Source organism: Desarmillaria tabescens (assembly GCF_030435595.1).
Source record: "Desarmillaria tabescens strain CCBAS 213 chromosome Unknown EV420scaffold_5, whole genome shotgun sequence".
Taxonomy (NCBI): domain Eukaryota; kingdom Fungi; phylum Basidiomycota; class Agaricomycetes; order Agaricales; family Physalacriaceae; genus Desarmillaria; species Desarmillaria tabescens.
The window spans coordinates 791,413-808,369 of NW_026848304.1; the positions used below are offsets into that span (position 1 = coordinate 791,413).

General features: G+C 47.4%; 5 protein-coding genes across 5 annotated transcripts; 3 read left to right on the forward strand and 2 right to left on the reverse strand.

The window, feature by feature from the left end:
- Positions 1-37: 37 nt before the first annotated feature.
- Positions 38-3,473, forward strand: EV420DRAFT_1744392 (uncharacterized protein; the record flags this gene model as incomplete). Its single annotated transcript, XM_060480100.1, has 16 exons — positions 38-163; positions 206-345; positions 395-415; positions 471-592; positions 652-722; positions 772-903; positions 953-1,178; positions 1,230-1,355; positions 1,406-1,485; positions 1,537-1,610; positions 1,661-1,964; positions 2,011-2,040; positions 2,091-2,174; positions 2,228-2,303; positions 2,354-2,583; positions 2,638-3,473. 16 exons carry the CDS (start codon positions 38-40, stop codon positions 3,130-3,132), a joined length of 2,337 nt encoding a protein of 778 aa, XP_060336280.1. The 3' UTR covers positions 3,133-3,473.
- Positions 3,474-7,161: 3,688 nt separating this feature from the next.
- Positions 7,162-9,088, reverse strand: EV420DRAFT_1637384 (uncharacterized protein; the record flags this gene model as incomplete). The annotated part of the gene is made up of 11 exons (XM_060476699.1): positions 7,162-7,225; positions 7,273-7,343; positions 7,403-8,157; positions 8,213-8,299; positions 8,355-8,392; positions 8,449-8,495; positions 8,549-8,554; positions 8,606-8,706; positions 8,760-8,924; positions 8,977-9,026; positions 9,075-9,088. 11 exons carry the CDS (start codon positions 9,086-9,088, stop codon positions 7,162-7,164), a joined length of 1,398 nt encoding a protein of 465 aa, XP_060336281.1.
- Positions 9,089-9,265: 177 nt separating this feature from the next.
- EV420DRAFT_1513485 (argonaute-like protein) lies at positions 9,266-12,760 on the forward strand. Its single transcript, XM_060471734.1, has 11 exons — positions 9,266-9,439; positions 9,491-9,976; positions 10,029-10,273; positions 10,324-10,344; positions 10,397-10,609; positions 10,672-11,442; positions 11,494-11,554; positions 11,607-11,796; positions 11,849-11,956; positions 12,006-12,246; positions 12,299-12,760. The coding sequence occupies exons 1-11, from the start codon at positions 9,321-9,323 to the stop codon at positions 12,631-12,633; spliced, it is 2,790 nt and encodes a 929-aa protein (XP_060336282.1). The 5' UTR covers positions 9,266-9,320; the 3' UTR covers positions 12,634-12,760.
- EV420DRAFT_1513490 (uncharacterized protein) lies at positions 12,761-15,146 on the forward strand. The gene is made up of 7 exons (XM_060471735.1): positions 12,761-12,825; positions 12,878-13,411; positions 13,459-13,507; positions 13,561-13,593; positions 13,716-13,880; positions 14,041-14,212; positions 14,297-15,146. Exons 2-7 carry the CDS (start codon positions 13,257-13,259, stop codon positions 14,995-14,997), a joined length of 1,275 nt encoding a protein of 424 aa, XP_060336283.1. The 5' UTR covers positions 12,761-12,825; positions 12,878-13,256; the 3' UTR covers positions 14,998-15,146.
- On the reverse strand, positions 15,147-16,901 carry EV420DRAFT_1513496 (Las1-like-domain-containing protein). The gene is made up of 6 exons (XM_060471736.1): positions 16,783-16,901; positions 16,420-16,731; positions 16,012-16,367; positions 15,634-15,963; positions 15,490-15,583; positions 15,147-15,440 (listed from the first exon to the last, which is right to left on the reverse strand). The coding sequence occupies exons 1-6, from the start codon at positions 16,894-16,896 to the stop codon at positions 15,231-15,233; spliced, it is 1,416 nt and encodes a 471-aa protein (XP_060336284.1). The 5' UTR covers positions 16,897-16,901; the 3' UTR covers positions 15,147-15,230.
- Between the last annotated feature and the right edge of the window lie 56 nt (positions 16,902-16,957).

The window sequence follows — 16,957 nt, forward strand, 5'->3', positions numbered from 1 at the left end:
CTCCGCGTCCTGTAGGGTTGTATTCAGGATCAAACCGATGTCTTCGTGTGACTACAGGCCCCATGAGATGCAGACTGCACGAACAAAACTTGAAATAGTATTAGCCTCCGAGATCAATTTCAATTTCGCGTGGCACGTGATCTACGTGGCGGGAGTGGCAGAGGTCTTCGTTAATGTTGCACAACTACCGCACCCATGACTGCAGTCTATCCCATGGATTCTTCTTTGCCTTCGTCGAAGGCCGTCAGCGTCGGATACCCATCTACCTGCTCATGGCCCTATCCCGCTCTTCGATGCCCACCTTCGCTTCTTGACGGATTCATATCTCAGCTTTTTCAATGAACGGTAAGTTTGTTCCGTACCTTCGCATCCTATTTGCCTCATTGCTCCTCAGAAAACGTATTGAAGAGTCATAGTGAGCTCAATTGGCAAAGTCGTCACGACGTTTGCTTATGGTCCGACTGCTATAGCGTTGATTCTCTCCTGAAGCTTCATCGGAAAATAAAAAGTATTGACTCCTTTCTTGATGACCGGACAGATCTCAGCAACTCGAGGGCTGCCTGGGCCGAAATTAGGGATAACGTTGAGAGAGGTACGCAGTCCTACTATGCCGCGATTCCCGACCATCTCATGGCGAACTCCTTTTCCTAGAGGCCCAAGCTCGGCAAGCTTTCCTATCCACCTTGACTGTCGATGTTCTCAATCCCTTGACCGTTGTCAAAGTTAGTGCTTCATAATTTCTATTACACTCTCATCATTCGCATTGCTTAGGAAACACAAGAACGTACAAGGAAGCGGATCAAGGAAGATCTCAAGGAATCCGGATCAGCCTATAATGAATACGCTGAAGTGACTTTACCCAAACTTAAGACAAAATATATCAAGAAATTTGCCGAAGTCGAGGTGCGCTCATATACTTCGATAGTGGCTGTTTGCGTGACATCCTACCCAGGAGTCTAAGAAAGCGGTCTTGTCGCCGCCAACTTCTCCCCAGTCTCCACCTTCCGATCCCCATCATACCAATACATCAGCGAAACCCAATCATTTGGGAACAGCGCGTCCGACCGTCACCTCACCTCAACCTCTGAGAGCTATCGACCGTCGGCCATCAGGTAGTGCGCCTGGACGTAATCGTTCTCCGTCTTCCGGCACCGCTTTTTCGGATTTGGCCCATCAAGGTATGCTGGAGTCTCTCTTCCATTGTTGCGACATCTCTTGACCCCTTCTAGGCAAACGACAACTGAATACTCTGATCGGCTTTCTAGACAAGAGCGGCACTGTCAAGGATTCACTTGGCGGTAAAGAAAACCATGCACTTCGAGTTGTCCGAACAAAGAGGGAGCTTGATGAAGCTGGTCTGTTTCCTTACGAAAATCACAGGTTGGCATCTGACTAGGCGATATAGACAAAGAGTATCGAAAGGGTGTCCATTGGTTGGAGACACTTCGACTACGACGCACAAAGACACTGGAAAGTGGATATAAAGTGCGGTCGCATTATTTCGGGTTTAGTTTTCTGATCTTCATGTACTCTCAGAGCCTTTCGACATTTGTTGAAGAGTCGTCAGCTGCAGTGAAGAAGGCCCTTGAGAAGTACACTGATAATATGATGTTAGTTCCGAGAATTTCTGTGTTATACATGCGAGCTGACTATCTTTCAGAGCAACGACCACTACTCAAACTCAGCTGTCGACCCATGCACGTTCAGCTGTAGACAGGATTTCGCCGGAGAAGGACGTTGCGCGGGTCACGGCTTATATTCCACGTTCATTAGCCTCGGCAATACCCGAACCCGTCTTATATCAGCACGGCCTTGTTGGAGAATGCAAGGATCTGATTTTTGGTTTCAGTTTGGTCGGCTATGCGACTTCGAAAAATTTGCCGGATGGAGACATTCCCAAGATAGTCAAGATGTGCGTTGCAGAAATTGATTCCAGAGGGTCGGAAGCTGAAGGGATCTACCGAGTAAGTATCAAGACATTTCTCGGGATGTTGATCAATATCTTTCCAGGTTTCTGGTCGGCATGCTGTTGTCCAATCGGTGCGTGATTCACAAGCGTGAAACACTAATTGTTTGATGTTTTCTGTCAGCTGCAACGAGATATTGAGAAGGATGAATCTGCGTTCGAATTCAAACAGCATCATGACATCTACGCTGTTGCATCCCTACTCAAGGTCAGTGTTGTTCGAAGCATAATGTTGTATTGGCCTGAAATCTGTGTCTATAGCTATATCTCCGTGAACTTCCTGAGCCTCTCTTTCGGTTTTCCCTTCAAGACCGTATCCACCATTCAGAAGAATTAGGTCTGTTGTCATCTTCAGCTGACAGCTTGTGTCTTGATTTCCATCAAAAGCCGAACATCAATCCAATAATTTCATGTTGCTCAGGTCGAAAATGCGCCGTTTGCCTGTAGTACATCAAGCTACTCTTAAAGCCATAGTGGAACATCTGGCCCGAATTGTAGCAATGAGTGATAAGAACAAGATGGATGCAAAGAACGTAGCCATAGTCTTCGGGAGCGTGATTTTTGGCGAAGACGAGATCCCCAAAGGTGTCGATCTGTTGACCGTTCAAACCTGGAAGGTGAAATCATACTGTGTCATATGGCTAGGATTAGATCCTTATTCTACTTCCTAGGATTCTCTGATGGAGGATTTGATTACAAATGCTGGTGTTCTGTTCGATGAGCAGGGCACACACCACTCCCCTCCGTTACCTCCGACGCCGCTAGGAGAACTCACACCTCAATATTCTTATGGATCCAAGCTGACTAAATTTGCACCCCCGTCGTCTCTCTCACCAACGGCAGATTTCACTCCCCCGCTACCACCTCGTCCAACTAGTAGTATCCACCCATCTCTACGAGCAGGGCAGGCATCACCAACCAAGGACCGGCTAGAGACCCCTCCGATGCCTCAGCGGTCAGACAGCACCACCTATACGGAAGAAGTAAACGTCGCCGTACCGTCTTCACCCTCCGTTACATCGACCATCTATGTAACAGACGAGTCAGCCGATGAACTTGAATCGTCACCGTCCTCACCTGGGCACCCGAAATCTGTGAAATCAATACAAACCAGCGCGGGTACCTCATCAGACGACCCAGGATCGAGTGATGCTCCGGCAATATGATGGTTTCGCTATGGTTTCAGATGTATTCAACTGGGCTGGGTCTTCTTTCGGTATTCTTTGTGTGGATAGTAATGTTTTGATATCTGACATGTTCATTCATCGTATATGTAACAAATTTGTAGCCGTATTAGTTCTTAGTTCACATATCCCAGAGGTCCTGATCGAGTGACGAACGTCGGTCAGTTACAAGAAACCGTGCTAAACGGATGGTTGACCTTGATACACATGTTTGTTCATAGTTTCGAATTTCGCGAGTTACCTTGCTTGTCAAGGTCTCTCTAGGTCTAAAATCTTCGCTTACACAAGCCATGGTCTTCCCGTGATATGACATCATTCTCCACACGTAATCAAAATCCTTGTCGCTGACAATTTCACCCTTTCCATCACGCATCAAATGTCTTTTCACAACGGATATCAAATTGCCAACATATTAAATCCTCTAGATCTACCGGTAATGGCAAGATTGGACATAGCTACTGCCCTCAAAAACCTCAATGATGTTTGTGCTTATCTTCCATCTGCATTAGAAAGACAAACTCGGCATATCATCTATATCTTTTGCGCTTTATTGCCACTTCCAACGTTGGCAGATCTACTTGAAAACCTCAAATCTCGATGATGGGGTGGATATAAACAATTTGTATGGAGATGTACCGACCATAATATTAGACACCATGTGTTGAATAGTGGGACTGAGCCATACGTGCGCTTCAACATTGCAACAGATAATGCGACTACCCCGCCGTGCCCTGCAGGTATGTCTGTGTATTTCGTCCCTCACACTGTACACATATCCACTGATCACTGGCACTGAGTAGGAAATGACAACCTTAAGAGTACAAAGCCTAAGCGGAAAATTGTGGACGTTGAAAGAGGTGAGGCGAAGAAAGTTCGTGCTTAAATGTAATCAGTTCAGGTAACTAGCAGGATTCTCTTAAAGGCATGTATGTATGATTATGGCGGTGTATGATTATTTTCAAAGTGTGCCTCACATAAATTGGATTCTACAAATTTGGGATGGGGATGAACACCGCTTAAGCAAGGTATGATAGTCATCGACCAACGACCGCTAGTATCAAATGAAGCTAACGCGTCGGACGCATACGAGCATCACGTGGTCGAGCAACTAAAACGTCTTTCAAAGTTTGGCCGCTTTCAACCAAACCTGATTTCTTACCAGTCGCACTTGTTCTTGCCAGCTTTCATCGTAGTCCTCCTGAATTCCTAGAGCTTCTTGCGTCAGTCTAGGACAACCACCTTCAACTTGGATAGCGATGGTTGTGAAACCCAGGTTCTGGGCAGTTAGGGTCGGTAGAGAGGGTCCAAAGATCTATACGTCTTGGGATGAGGTGAGTGTCTTTCTATCGCACTATTATCTTTCTGACTGAAACATGTCTCCAGTGCGACAAAAATGTGAGTGGAACAACATCGCGTTCTTTATTAGTCGCCAAGTGTGCCACTACAGGTGAACAAATATCCAAACGCGAAACACAAAAGCTTTCCTACCAAGGCGCTGGCCGAGGAATATATTGGTATGTTGTCATCTTTTCTGCAACGAACGAGCATATTGACTTTGAGCAGCGCCTTTTCTAAGAGCATCGTCGTCCCAGTCGGGTTCCAAAACACGGCCGGCTAAACCTGAGATCATATACATCGACTCTGACTCTGATTCTAACGTTCAAATAATAGAGAACCCGAAGCCATCTTCGTCTACAAAGAAACCTGCACCTAAGCGAAAGCGGCCCAATGCTGAGCCCAGTTTTGACGATGATTCGGATCTCGAGATTCAGCTCCTGGAGGGACCGTTCTCCGACAGGTCCTCCAAAGCTCCTTCCGAACCGAAGGCAGTGCCTTCCAGCTCCGATGGCCCTTCGACTATTTGTCTGTCGCCGGAGCAACAGCATGTACTGAACTTGGTCAAAGAAGGCCGGAGTGTATTCTTCACAGGTTCCGCAGGTTAGGATTCACACAACATACTTGCACAGGAAGATGAACCGTGACCCCACAGGTACCGGAAAATCTGTTCTCCTTCGTGAGATCATCAAGGCCCTCCGCGAGAAGCCCGGCCATGTAACAGCTATAACTGCCAGTACTGGAATTGCGTCTGTCAACATAGGCGGGACGACACTGCATTCCTGGGCTGGTATCGGGCTTGGTCAAGATGAAGCCAAGAAGTATGCCGACAAATTTATATTCCAAAAGATCTTCAAGTCTACTTTGAAACGCTGGCGCGATACAGATACCCTCATTATCGACGAAAGTACGCTAGTCTTTTTTATCGGCAAATATGCAATTCATCTGGATATCTAGTTTCGATGCTTGATGGCAAACTATTCGATAAACTTGTTGGTGATTTCCTCAGTTCCCATGCCTCTGTCTAACTTTCCATCAGGAATACATTGGCCGTCGCGTTCGTAATGCCCCACATGTACCTTTTGGTGGCATACAAGTACGTCTCTACGCGAGCCGTTCGGGGTTATAAATTTAATATTTATTTTGTACAGCTCGTACTCTCTGGAGACTTCTGTCAATTACCTCCAGTTCCGGATCGTAGGGACGGAAAAATAATGCCGGTGACGTTCGCATTTGATTCAGGGAGCTGGAAGAACTGTGTGGGACCCCCAGTGACTCTGACTCGCGTGTTCCGACAAAAAGACCAAGGTGCGGCTCTCTGTAAAGAAGTGATGACCCAACCCTAAATTTCTTTAGCTTTCGTGGATATCCTCAATGATATGCGCTTTGGGCAGCTCAGTGAAGCATCTATAGAAATTTTCCGTGGCCTCACTCGACGTGTGATTTACGATGACGGAATAGAGCCTACAGAGCTGTAGCTATTCTGGTCTTGTCCTTTACCACATTTTGCCTGATGTTTTATTTTCTAGGTTTGCCTTAAGAGGCGAAGTGGATGGAGCGAACTCTGCTCGCTTGAAAAACCTCAATGGCTGTTCACATACATACGAATCTCGGGATCGCCCCGGCGTCGATGTCGACGGTAAAGTCGTCTCGCTGCAGCAGATGGATCGACTTCTCGAACGTCTTGTTGCACCGAAGCAGATACAATTGAAGGTAAATTGTCAGCCCTCCAGAAACAGGCCTTCCATCCATCGTTTTCATTTACAGGTTGGCGCCCAAGTTATGCTGATCAAGGTAGGTGTAGTTCTGTAGTTGTCTTAGTTGACTTTGAATTAACAAACCTAGAATCTTGAACAAGGGCATCTAGTCAACGGTTCTGTCGGAACCGTGGTAGATTTTGAGACACAACATGAAGCCCTCACTTCCGAAGATACCGAAATTGGAGAAGTGGAGCGCAAGGACGAGACGGATGAAGAACGGGCTGCCCGTCTTGACAAGCTCCCCGTACAGCAAGTATGGCCTGTTGTACGTTTCACCAATGGAAGGCGGATCTTGTGCATCCCTCAGGAGTTCACCGTGGAGAACTCTAATGGAGACGTCGAAGCAAAGAGGGATCAAGTGAGAAGGCCAATCTTGAAAAGAATTCACCATCGATTAATTCTTGGCGTCAGGTACCGTTGATCCTAGCTTGGGCTCTGAGCGTCCACAAGTCGCAGGGTCAGACCATCGAACGTGTCAGAGTTGACCTCAAGCGTATTTTTGAGAAGGGTCAAGGTATGTCGTATGGCATTGACGGGTTTCACCACCACTGACCATGTACACAGCGTACGTAGCCCTGTCAAGAGCGACAACGATGGAACATCTACAGGTTCTCAACTTCGACCCCTCAAAGTGAGTCCACTCCCAGTGTCCGCGCATGCCACGAGTCCTGACATTCTTTGCTTTGAGGGTCCTTGCACACCCTCGCGTAATAGAGTGGCACCATGGACAACGTACTCACGAGATTGACGAGTCGTCGGAGGCGATGGAATATTGATGATTTATTGTCTGCTCATTTTGTCTTGTTGCTGAAGCTATATGATACAGCTCTATTAACCATTATTTATCTTGTAGCGTAGATACAGAGATATTGGATACATGTCACCAGTCAGATCATTCATTCATTCCCATAGTGTGTTATACAACTTCGACGAAGTTCGCGGGGAATATACCCTTCCGATCACCGATCTTTCCTGTCCACCTGTCGACATGTTAGAAGGTCGAACAAATGCAATAAAGCAAGCGTACCAATCATCTGAACTATTACTCTTTTGCAGAATTACAATTACATCACCTTTGTTAAACGATAAATCCCCAGACTAGAAAAGTGCACATAATGTCAGTTACCTGATTAGGATGTAAGTGCTGAGATGCTCACTTCAACGGCGTTAAAATTATACAGAGCAATTGCACGAGCGACTCCTTCCAACAAGGGTTTGCTCAGCTCAGGTTTCGGTGATATGAAGACTGATGTCGACGAGTCATATGATGTTCTAGATAAAGGCTTCGAACTCGCCGGTGAGGCTAAGCTCATGGACCTGCCATGGTGCATGCCACCGGGCGATGTAGAGTACTTCGGTTCATCTAGAGAGTCGAACCAATCGTTTGTGGCCGGCGTCTTGGGCGCATATGGTAGTGACTGACTCATTCGGTGAGTCGGCCTCTTTGAGTCCTCCGGCACGAAGTCCGACTCAAAGTGGGTGGGAAAACTGGTAGTCACGGATCTATCGCCGCCGCTGCTTTGCCAAGTATCATTTGGCATCGAAGAAAAGCTGCTTGAGTTGTATCGGTTACTCGGTGGATCGGACTCTGTAAAATAGGACCCAGATGTCGTCTCTTGACCCCAGGATTCAGGAGGAAACATGGTCTTGTCGGCTCTCTTTTTCTTCTTCAAATAAGAAGGGGTTTGTGATCCCACACTGCCCACTCCACCGAAGGCATAAGCAGATGATTGTCCTCCGTCCTCAATCCATTGTCTGTTTCCTGGAAGACCTGTACATGCTTCCAATGTCTGAATCAACGGAGCTGTCCATGGTGGATGGGAGATGGCACCACTGAGTAAAAGCTTGGCGGTGACATTAGGATTATTATAAGCCTGTACGTTGGCATCTTGTCGCTCGACGATTATCGAGCCTTGCAAGCTATTGCATTAGGAGAGTCGCTGTTTAACATTTGCGAGATTTCTCACCTTCAACAGAGAGACCACCAAATAGGCCTCGCGTTTTGGAATAGCTGTACATAGCCGCAACCTTTCCGCTGGTGTTCAATGAGCCAACTGGATCAATGGATGGGTTGAATAGGTAGACTAGAGATGATAACAGAGATCCTACCAGCTTCACCATTCCTTCCAAGAGGTCCAACAGCAAGACTGCATTGTAAAGTAGTAAAGATCAAGATGAATTTCCGAGAGAATCTATAACAAACCTCATGTTACCACCAAGCGTTAAGGACCCTGCTGCCATAAACGTTTTCTATCGCATAGTCAAATATTCTGTACTTTTCAGCACACACCAATTAGACTCACAAGAGCCTTGAAAACGTACATTAGTCACGAAGAGTGCTGACAAGCTTGGCTATTTACCGATCGTGAATTCAAAACGATAAGGAAATCGGTCATCTCAGCTCCTGCTTGACCGCCAAAACCAACGCCGGCCGTGCCTATGGCACTGGGACACGACCATGCTATAAAGACACTAAGATAAGTGATGATGTAGCCAAGGTGTCTTAGCGCATACATCCGTCATCCAGCCTTGCAATGACAATTCCGCTGCCTGCCCGTGCGCTAAAAAGAAACCCGGCTTTGAAGATGGTGAAGATAGCAAATCCTTTGGCGTTCTCGAGGACACGGCGGGGAATGACACCATCAAGCCCATCATTTCCGCTGTCCACAAAAGACTTGACTGTAGAAAGTTTGTTACAACAGTGCTTTGCTCAGGCTAAAGACAAACGAACATATGCTGGCGGCCTTGGCGCATTCTTTAGGCAGTGATTGTGGTACAGGACTGTCAAGACAGTTAAAGAGACGCGATCTACAGTATTTACAGACCAACCTGTTCAGCTTCATGTATTGGAGAGAACACAACGAGGCAGTGGGGGAGAAGATGGGAGTACAGGAGAAAGAGCAGAGTATCCGCTGCAGGCCGAAGCAGGCTCATGGCCTGACGATGACGTTATTTGCATGACGATGACCACGTGGCAGCATGAAGTCGCAGTCATGATTCGGACCCAGCGGCCAACTTCACTGCTACCATCATCTTCAGTGCTTTCTGGGGCATTTCTATTTCTTCGGGTAAACGATGAGCTATAGAGGTGGAGATCGGGGTCGTGGTCGCGGGGCACCTTCTGGAGGACGCGGGGGCTCGTTCGACCGGGGCCGCGGTGGCTATACTGGGGCTGGTCAACGGGACCAGGGAGGGTGAGTCACGGCGCTAATATTCAGTCTTTTTTCCATCTCATTAGCTTATAGTGTATTTTCTCCTGGCACTCCGGCCAATATTGACCGTCGTTTGACGGACGGTTCCGAGCAGACTCTCGTCGATTCATTCCGTTCTCTCAGAATAAACTCAAATGACTTGCCACTTCGACCTGGCTTTGGAAAAGAAGGAAAGCAAGTCAAGTTACGCGCCAACTTCTTTCCTGTCAAAGTTCCAAAGTCCCTTTTGTACGAGTACGACGTCTCGATCTCACCGGCTGCTGGATCTGCGAACCGCCGGGTCAAACGACGCATTTTCCAACTCGCGGAGCAAACCTCAGACTGGTCTAGATATGGACTACAAGGAACTGTTGCTCATGATCATGCGTCCAAACTTATTGCCTCGAAGATGCTCCCCCAGCCGATAGGGATTCGAGTTCCCTATTATGACGAGGACGAGACCCGCCCTGGCCCTAATGGCAAAGAATACACTTTAACAATAACATTCATACAGAATATTGATACATCCCATTTGCTGAAGTGAGTCCATTAACAAAAATGCCATTATCTGGCTGATGGGTTCATGTCAAAGCTATTTGGCTGGACAGCCACAATATCGCGGCTACGACATACTTCCTATCATATCTGCCCTTAATATAGTCTTAGCTGCACACCCCAACCGGGCCTCGCAAGGTGGCGGTGTCCTCGTTGGTAGAAATAGGTTTTTCTTTGCAGCAGCTGCGCCCCCAGTGCCTCTTGGCGGAGGTCTTCAAGCTTGGAGGGGATTCTATTCCTCCGTTCGTCCTAGCCATAATCAATTGATGGTCAATGTCAATGGTAAGCATCTGGCCCAAGAAATTGTTATTATAACTTACAGTTACTCTCAGTCTGTACAACTGCATTCTACGGTAAGCTGTTGTTCCACGTTGTATTGGTGCCATCAATTTAACGAGTTGTAAGTGCCTGGAAACCTTGCGGAAGCCATGGTGGAATTCAGCAATGCTAGCTTCGGCGCTAGATACACTGCGTTTGTCAAAGGCGTCCGAGTGAAGACAACTCATCTTGGTTACAAGAAGACGGTCAAGAGCGTTTCAAATCTGTTACCCAGGCAGCATACTTTTGACTGCGAAGAATTGGGTGGAAAGGTCAACGTCGAACAATACTTTTCAAAGAGTGCGTAACCATCAGTTCAACCGCTTATCTTTTTGCTAAGGGTTCATTACCTTGTTTTGTAGAGTATCGTTACAAAATTCGATATCCCCAGCTTCCACTCGTCGATGTCGGCGGCCAGAAGGCAAACCTTCTTCCACCCGAAGTTTGTGAAATTTTGCCTAATCAGCCTTTCAAAGGCAAGCTCAGCGATGAAAATACGGCGGCGATGATCAAGGCTGCTGCTAAACCACCAAATATCAATGCAACGGTGATCATGAACGCAGGGCTCAATGAACTTGGATTCCGTCAGGGTGCAGCACCTTTGGGTGCTTTTGGTATCAGCATCGGGTCAGAAATGACCGTTGTTCCAGGGAGAATTCTCCCGACCCCAAGTATCACTTACGGCTTCGGACGGCCCGACGTCGACGCCAATAGAGCCAGCTGGAACTTGAGGAACGTCAAGTTCGTGAAAGGCGGAAAGCTTGCCCATTGGCTCGTTCTCCTCATTGCTGATGGGAACCGGGAAGAGTTCTCCGGCCCGAACGACTCAGAACTTAAACAGACAGTCAATGGGTTCACAAATATGTGCAAGAACAGCGGTATGACCGTTGAGCCTCCAATGGCATGTTTATCCGCCGCTCTCCCTCCCAAGGATCGCAAGGATCCCATCAGAGCTTCAGCGATAGACAAGATAAGAACCACCTTGCGCTCTTATCAGCAGAAACCCAGTTTCGTTTTGGTGATTCTCTCAAACAGCGACAAGCATGTTTATGCTGGACTGAAGCATCTTTGCGACTCTTACTTGGATGTTCCTACAGTGTGTGTGCACGCTGGGAAGATACGGAAGGATAGAGGTACGCATGGTTTTTTTAGTTCCCCAAGGCGGTAATTAAAGATCCTGATAGGTCAAATGCAATATTTTGCAAATGTCGCTTTGAAGGTCAACATCAAAACTGGTGGCGCCAAGTAAAGTGATACAATCAGCAACTAACATTGATTAACTAACGATCCCCTCTAGTCACACCTTGGACAAGGAAGGTATGAAGTGGCTCCATGCGGCACCGACAATGCTGGTTGGTATCGATGTGACCCACCCTGGACCCGGCAGCGTTAAAGGAACACCTTCAATTGCAGCAGTTGTGGCCAGCGTCGATCCCTTCTTTGCGCAGTTTCCCGCTAGCATGCAGTTGCAGGAGTCCAAGAAAGAGGTAGCTTTTCATACGACCTGATCAGTACCTTGGGCTCATCCTTGATTCTAAGATGGTCACGAATCTTGCGGTGATGATGTTCGAACGTTTAAGTCTTTTTCGCTCTAGGAACAGGAGACTCCCTGAACGTGTATTGGTGTATCGTGACGGGGTATCCGAGGCATGTCACTCACTCTTATCCTTTATCGCATGGTTGACCTTTTTGTCAGGGTCAACTCATGACCGTCGTTGAAGAGGAGATGCCTGCGATTCGAGCAGCTTTTCGAAAGTTCGACACGCCCCAACAGAAATACACTCCTAAGCTATCCATCGTTGTTTGTGGGAAGCGGCATCACACGCGCTTCTATCCTACAGATGCGGCTGGCGCCGACAGCAACGGTAATCCAAAGCCCGGAACTGTCGTGGATCGTGGCGTGACTGCCGTGTACCACTTTGACTTTTTCTTGCAAGGTCAGTGGTTAATTCGATTTCAAGGAGTGCTGGCTGACTTGTTTCGTCATAGCCCATGCCGGCCTCCACGGGACGACGAGACCAACGCACTATTACGTTGTTCACGATGATATTGGATTCAAAGCGGACGAGCTTCAGACGCTAACGAACCACATCAGCTATCTGTATTCCCGTGCTACGAAGGCTGTCAGTCTAGCGTCTCCTGCCTACTATGCAGACATGGCTTGTGAACGTGGGAGATGCTACATTCACAAATTACTTCAGGGCATCACCAACGTCAATTTAAATCATGTCAATGCGGACAGCCTTGTTATAGATGAAGCTCAGAAGTTGTGGAATAATGGCGTTTCGGGACAGGTCATGAAGGACACCATGTATTATCTATAACGCATCTCAGCTATGTACCATCTCCGCCTCCTACTTATGTCGATATTTGCATAAATGTAGTTGCCTATGTCTGTATTTGTATTTTTGTATCAAGATCTAGATATATACATTGGTTCGTGGTAGCGTACCTGTTTCTCGATTATTCTCAAGTTGTATGCTGCTTAGGATGGCGCTGCGTTTCTCACACGGTATCTGGTTGGGCGCATCAATGGCGCATCACGTACTGTGTCGGAGATGGTCTCACCTCCCCCACCTCAAGCTCTAGCGCCTGGCATTCAGGAGGCCTCAGGGGACATTTTGATTTTCGGCATCGCCCCCAGCACGTGTGGGATGAGGGCGGCAGGGGCGCTGGTGGCTTCTGCAGCCTCCATCCTCCACTCAAAAGCATGGTTGCTCGCACGAGACTGCCTCTGGAAGACAAGTTTCTGGTCATTTGTCTCCCTCTGGGCACAAGCCTCGGCTAAATACATGGACCAGGTTCGTATCTCCTGTTTTTTCGTCGTCCGCCTTCCTGTCCGACGGTTGCCAGTCATTTTTCTTTGACTATACTCCATCATCTGAGCCAATTACTGTCCCTGTGACAAGTGAGTTTGCTGTATCAACATTCGGACGTGCACTTATTCATGAACAGCTCAGTGCGAAACGATCCATATATCCTGGGATCGGACCTCGGCTGCAACTGGGTTTGTGGCCATGCACCGCCCGACTTCGGGCCACTTACTCCCATTTCATTTAGACCCAGTCCAACAGCTCCGTATTACCTTCAAATATATACTTCGTGAGCATCCATCTTCTGTAGAGTATCCCTCCTCACCTAGTTGCTAGTGCATTTGTATTCCCATTTGTCGTAGCAGCGGGTGATGGCCTATCGTTTGTGAGTCTAAGTTTGAACTTTCTTGTATCTGTCTCATGCTGAATGCATCATAGGATTGGCAAGTTCCATTTGCTCCAGGGACCTTGGTAAGTTCACAGCTACCCTCACACGAATACTCGAGCACTCATCATTTCATTTAGTATCAGATATGCATGGTATGTATGTCGTTGATTAGGAGATCGACTTTATCATTCAAAACCTTTTTCAGTTTGACAAGAATGGGTACACGGGTGGGTGCCAAGCCACGTACTCGATGATAGCCAATACGACCGATACACCTTCCTGTTCGAACGTTACTTTCCCCCTTGGACCGCTGAATATCGATGCGGAAGTAGCAAACGGTCCATTATCTCAGTACGGTTGGATCGATCAGGTCAGTAATGCTCGGTATTTGATGAAACTTTAATTCACAAAGATTATCAGTGTACAGATATCTCCGTTACACCCAAAAATGGGACTCCACCATATACTTTGACAGTGAGTCCTCAATATAGCTAACAGCCACGTCTTTAATTGTTATCAATCGTTCCTAGGTTGCGCCGGCATTGCACCCGCCATACAACCTCACTTTTAATGACATACAGACAGTCAATTGGACGGTAGACCTGTCATGGGCTTCTCCATTTTTTATCAGTGTCGTCGACGCCGACTTCAATTTCTGGTCTTATGGACCTCTTCATAGTGGAGGTGGAGGTACGACTGCCTGTCTATCTGCAACGACTAGGTAAGTTCATTGTATTCTTCTACTTCTTTCTCTCTTCTCTCAACAACGATATGTCCTATGTCCAGCGGGAAACGACTGTGTACCTATTGCAGCAACGATTGGTGCTGGGGTGGGTGGTCTCGTGGTTGGATTGCTTGCAGGGTTGGTGACTACCCTCTGCTTCATCAAACGGAGACAGCGCAAAAAAGCAGATGAGCAGTTTATGCCCCTCGGAGTCTCGCCGTCCTTGTCCCACAACGCACAATACCGACCAGTTCCGTCTACACCGCTTTCTTTACAGCCAGACACTGCCTATACTCAGCACCCTCCAATAGGCCAAAGTGGAAGCAGCTATCAAGTGGAGCCGTTCTCTATGCCTGGCGAAGGCATGCACTCACATCGTGGGGCTACATCGCCGACTTCTATGAACGAATATGTAAACAACCACGCATCCTCTGTTGCTCATGAATCCATAGCGCCATCACAGGCCGGAAGCGGAGGCTCCCGCATTCAGTCTGGTCAGGTGTACGTGGTGCATCACGACGGCGGAAGAGCACCTGTCACCGTATATCACGAAAACGGGACAGAGGTCGTGGAACTGCCACCCCGGTATGCCGAGGATGGTCTAAGAACATCATACGATGTACAAAGCGAAGGGCCAAGCAGCAGTGGCGGTAGCGAAGTTACCCCGAGCACAGCGTCCCGAGACTACTTTAACCAGCCTAGACGACCTGGAGGCGCACCGAAGAAGCCACAGACGTCCTTCTCCTCGAAGGCCCCACCGTAGTTTCCCTCCTTCTTTTGGTTCTTTACGGGCTCATAAAGGCCTGGGTATCACTGACTTATCTTAATCGTTCGTTTCAATACCGTGTAAATTGCGGTGCAGACATTTGTTGTCTATTCTTCTCTAATGTAGTGCCGATTTAACGAGTAGATTCTCTGGTTTGAAGTATTACGATATGAACAATGTAGTTCTACACCCTGACGATAATGATACCCTTATATATCAAATGCGAAAGGTCAAAGCAAAGCTTCTCGGTGCACTCCGATCGGGCACGGTTTCCAACCGGAGTGTTCATCCAATGATCGCCATCCTGGTGCGGAGAAGTCAAGATCAACAACTACACCTGAACCAGGCATCAGCGCAGGTCTTTGCGCATCTTCGTGAGTGACGCTAAGGAGGGTCTCTAGTCGGTGGTTCATAATCAGCATGTCTTCGTTCTTCCAAAGCTGCATTTTCATAAAATACATTGATACTTCAAGTTAATTAGGGACTTACTGATGAAGGTGGAGCGTCACCGGAGTGGAGCCATTTGATTGCAGTCTCTAAATCCTCGTTGCCGTCACAAAGAACCTGCAGAAGTTCAGAAGGTCTTGGTTTTCATCAGTACGTGATCACGCTGAGATACTGAAAAACCTTTACGCATTCTTTCTGGCGAGAGATGTCCCGGGACCAAGCGCTGTGATTAATGAGACAACTACTTCTCTCCTCATACTGACTTCCATATCAGGATCATCGCGATCCCAGTTATCAATTATCCACTTCACCCAACGAGCGAGGCACGCATGATATGAAGAGTTTTTCGAGTCAGTGGAAGTGCCTTCTTGTTCAGATAAAAGACAGGACAGAATTCGATTGACAAGGACACTGGGAAAATCGGGGTGCGCCGTTTGTAGATGGACTAGAAGGGGAGTCCATAGCTGAACAGAAAAACCAGGTGGATGAAACAAATCCGGAGGAAATGTGCGTTTCCTGCTTAATATCTCAGTTTGAGTGTAATTTGTACTAAGAAAGACCGACTTTTTTGATAGAGGAACCAGGATACCTCTTGCCAACATTTCATCAGATAACTTCTCCAGCGCGAATCGCTCCTTGGTGTCTTGATTATTAGCGGATACATTCTCCCATCCTAAGTCACCAATGGAAACATTCGCTGCTACCTTGGCTTCAGCAATCCACCTCTCAACATCTTTGAGGACATTTGAGATGGCAAGTTTGTTCCGATTCTTCAACGATTCGTCGCGTATCGTCTCTTTGAGTAACATTTTATACTCCTTCAAGACCAGGACTATAGAACGCAAGGTGGTTTGTGGTATGGGTGCAGTATAAGGATTTACTGTGGGTAGCCAATAGTTATGCAAGAGCCACGTCATGGACTAGTTAGACATGCTTAATGAGTGAGATAAGAGAAGGACACGTTGTGCGTACCTGTCGAGCGCCTTCTCTTAACAATTCAAGTGACGGTAGATCTTCATGTGTAGAAGCGTGCCGAAGTTCGACAAGCCACAATGGTAGACCTAGTTGGTGGGATATTGATGCTATAGATCTCGCGTAGGCTCCGAGTTGTAAGGGATCCACCAAACCATTGACGAGGCGGATGACAGCTGCCGCATAGTTTTGTCGCAGAGACAAGGAAAAAGTCGCTTTCTTTGGGCCAGAGTCATCCAAAAAGACGACTAAGAATGCAAGGGTGGATTCTATCGCATGAGGCAAAGCAGTGATCACTTTCCACGCCGTCAGCTGAAGTCAAGATTTCAAACAAGATAAATCTTCGCAGGCTAGGAGAGGTACCTTGTTGAGAGCGAGGATTTTTGAGTCCAAATCGTTTTCATCTTCATATATCCAAGCGCAAACTTGATCCAGTTCTGCGATCGAAGTCCAAGGGACGCGACGGGGTAGTTGCATGTTGGTAATATAAAGGGAAAAAAAAAAAGATCTTATCATAATCTTATCTGAGGGCAACCGA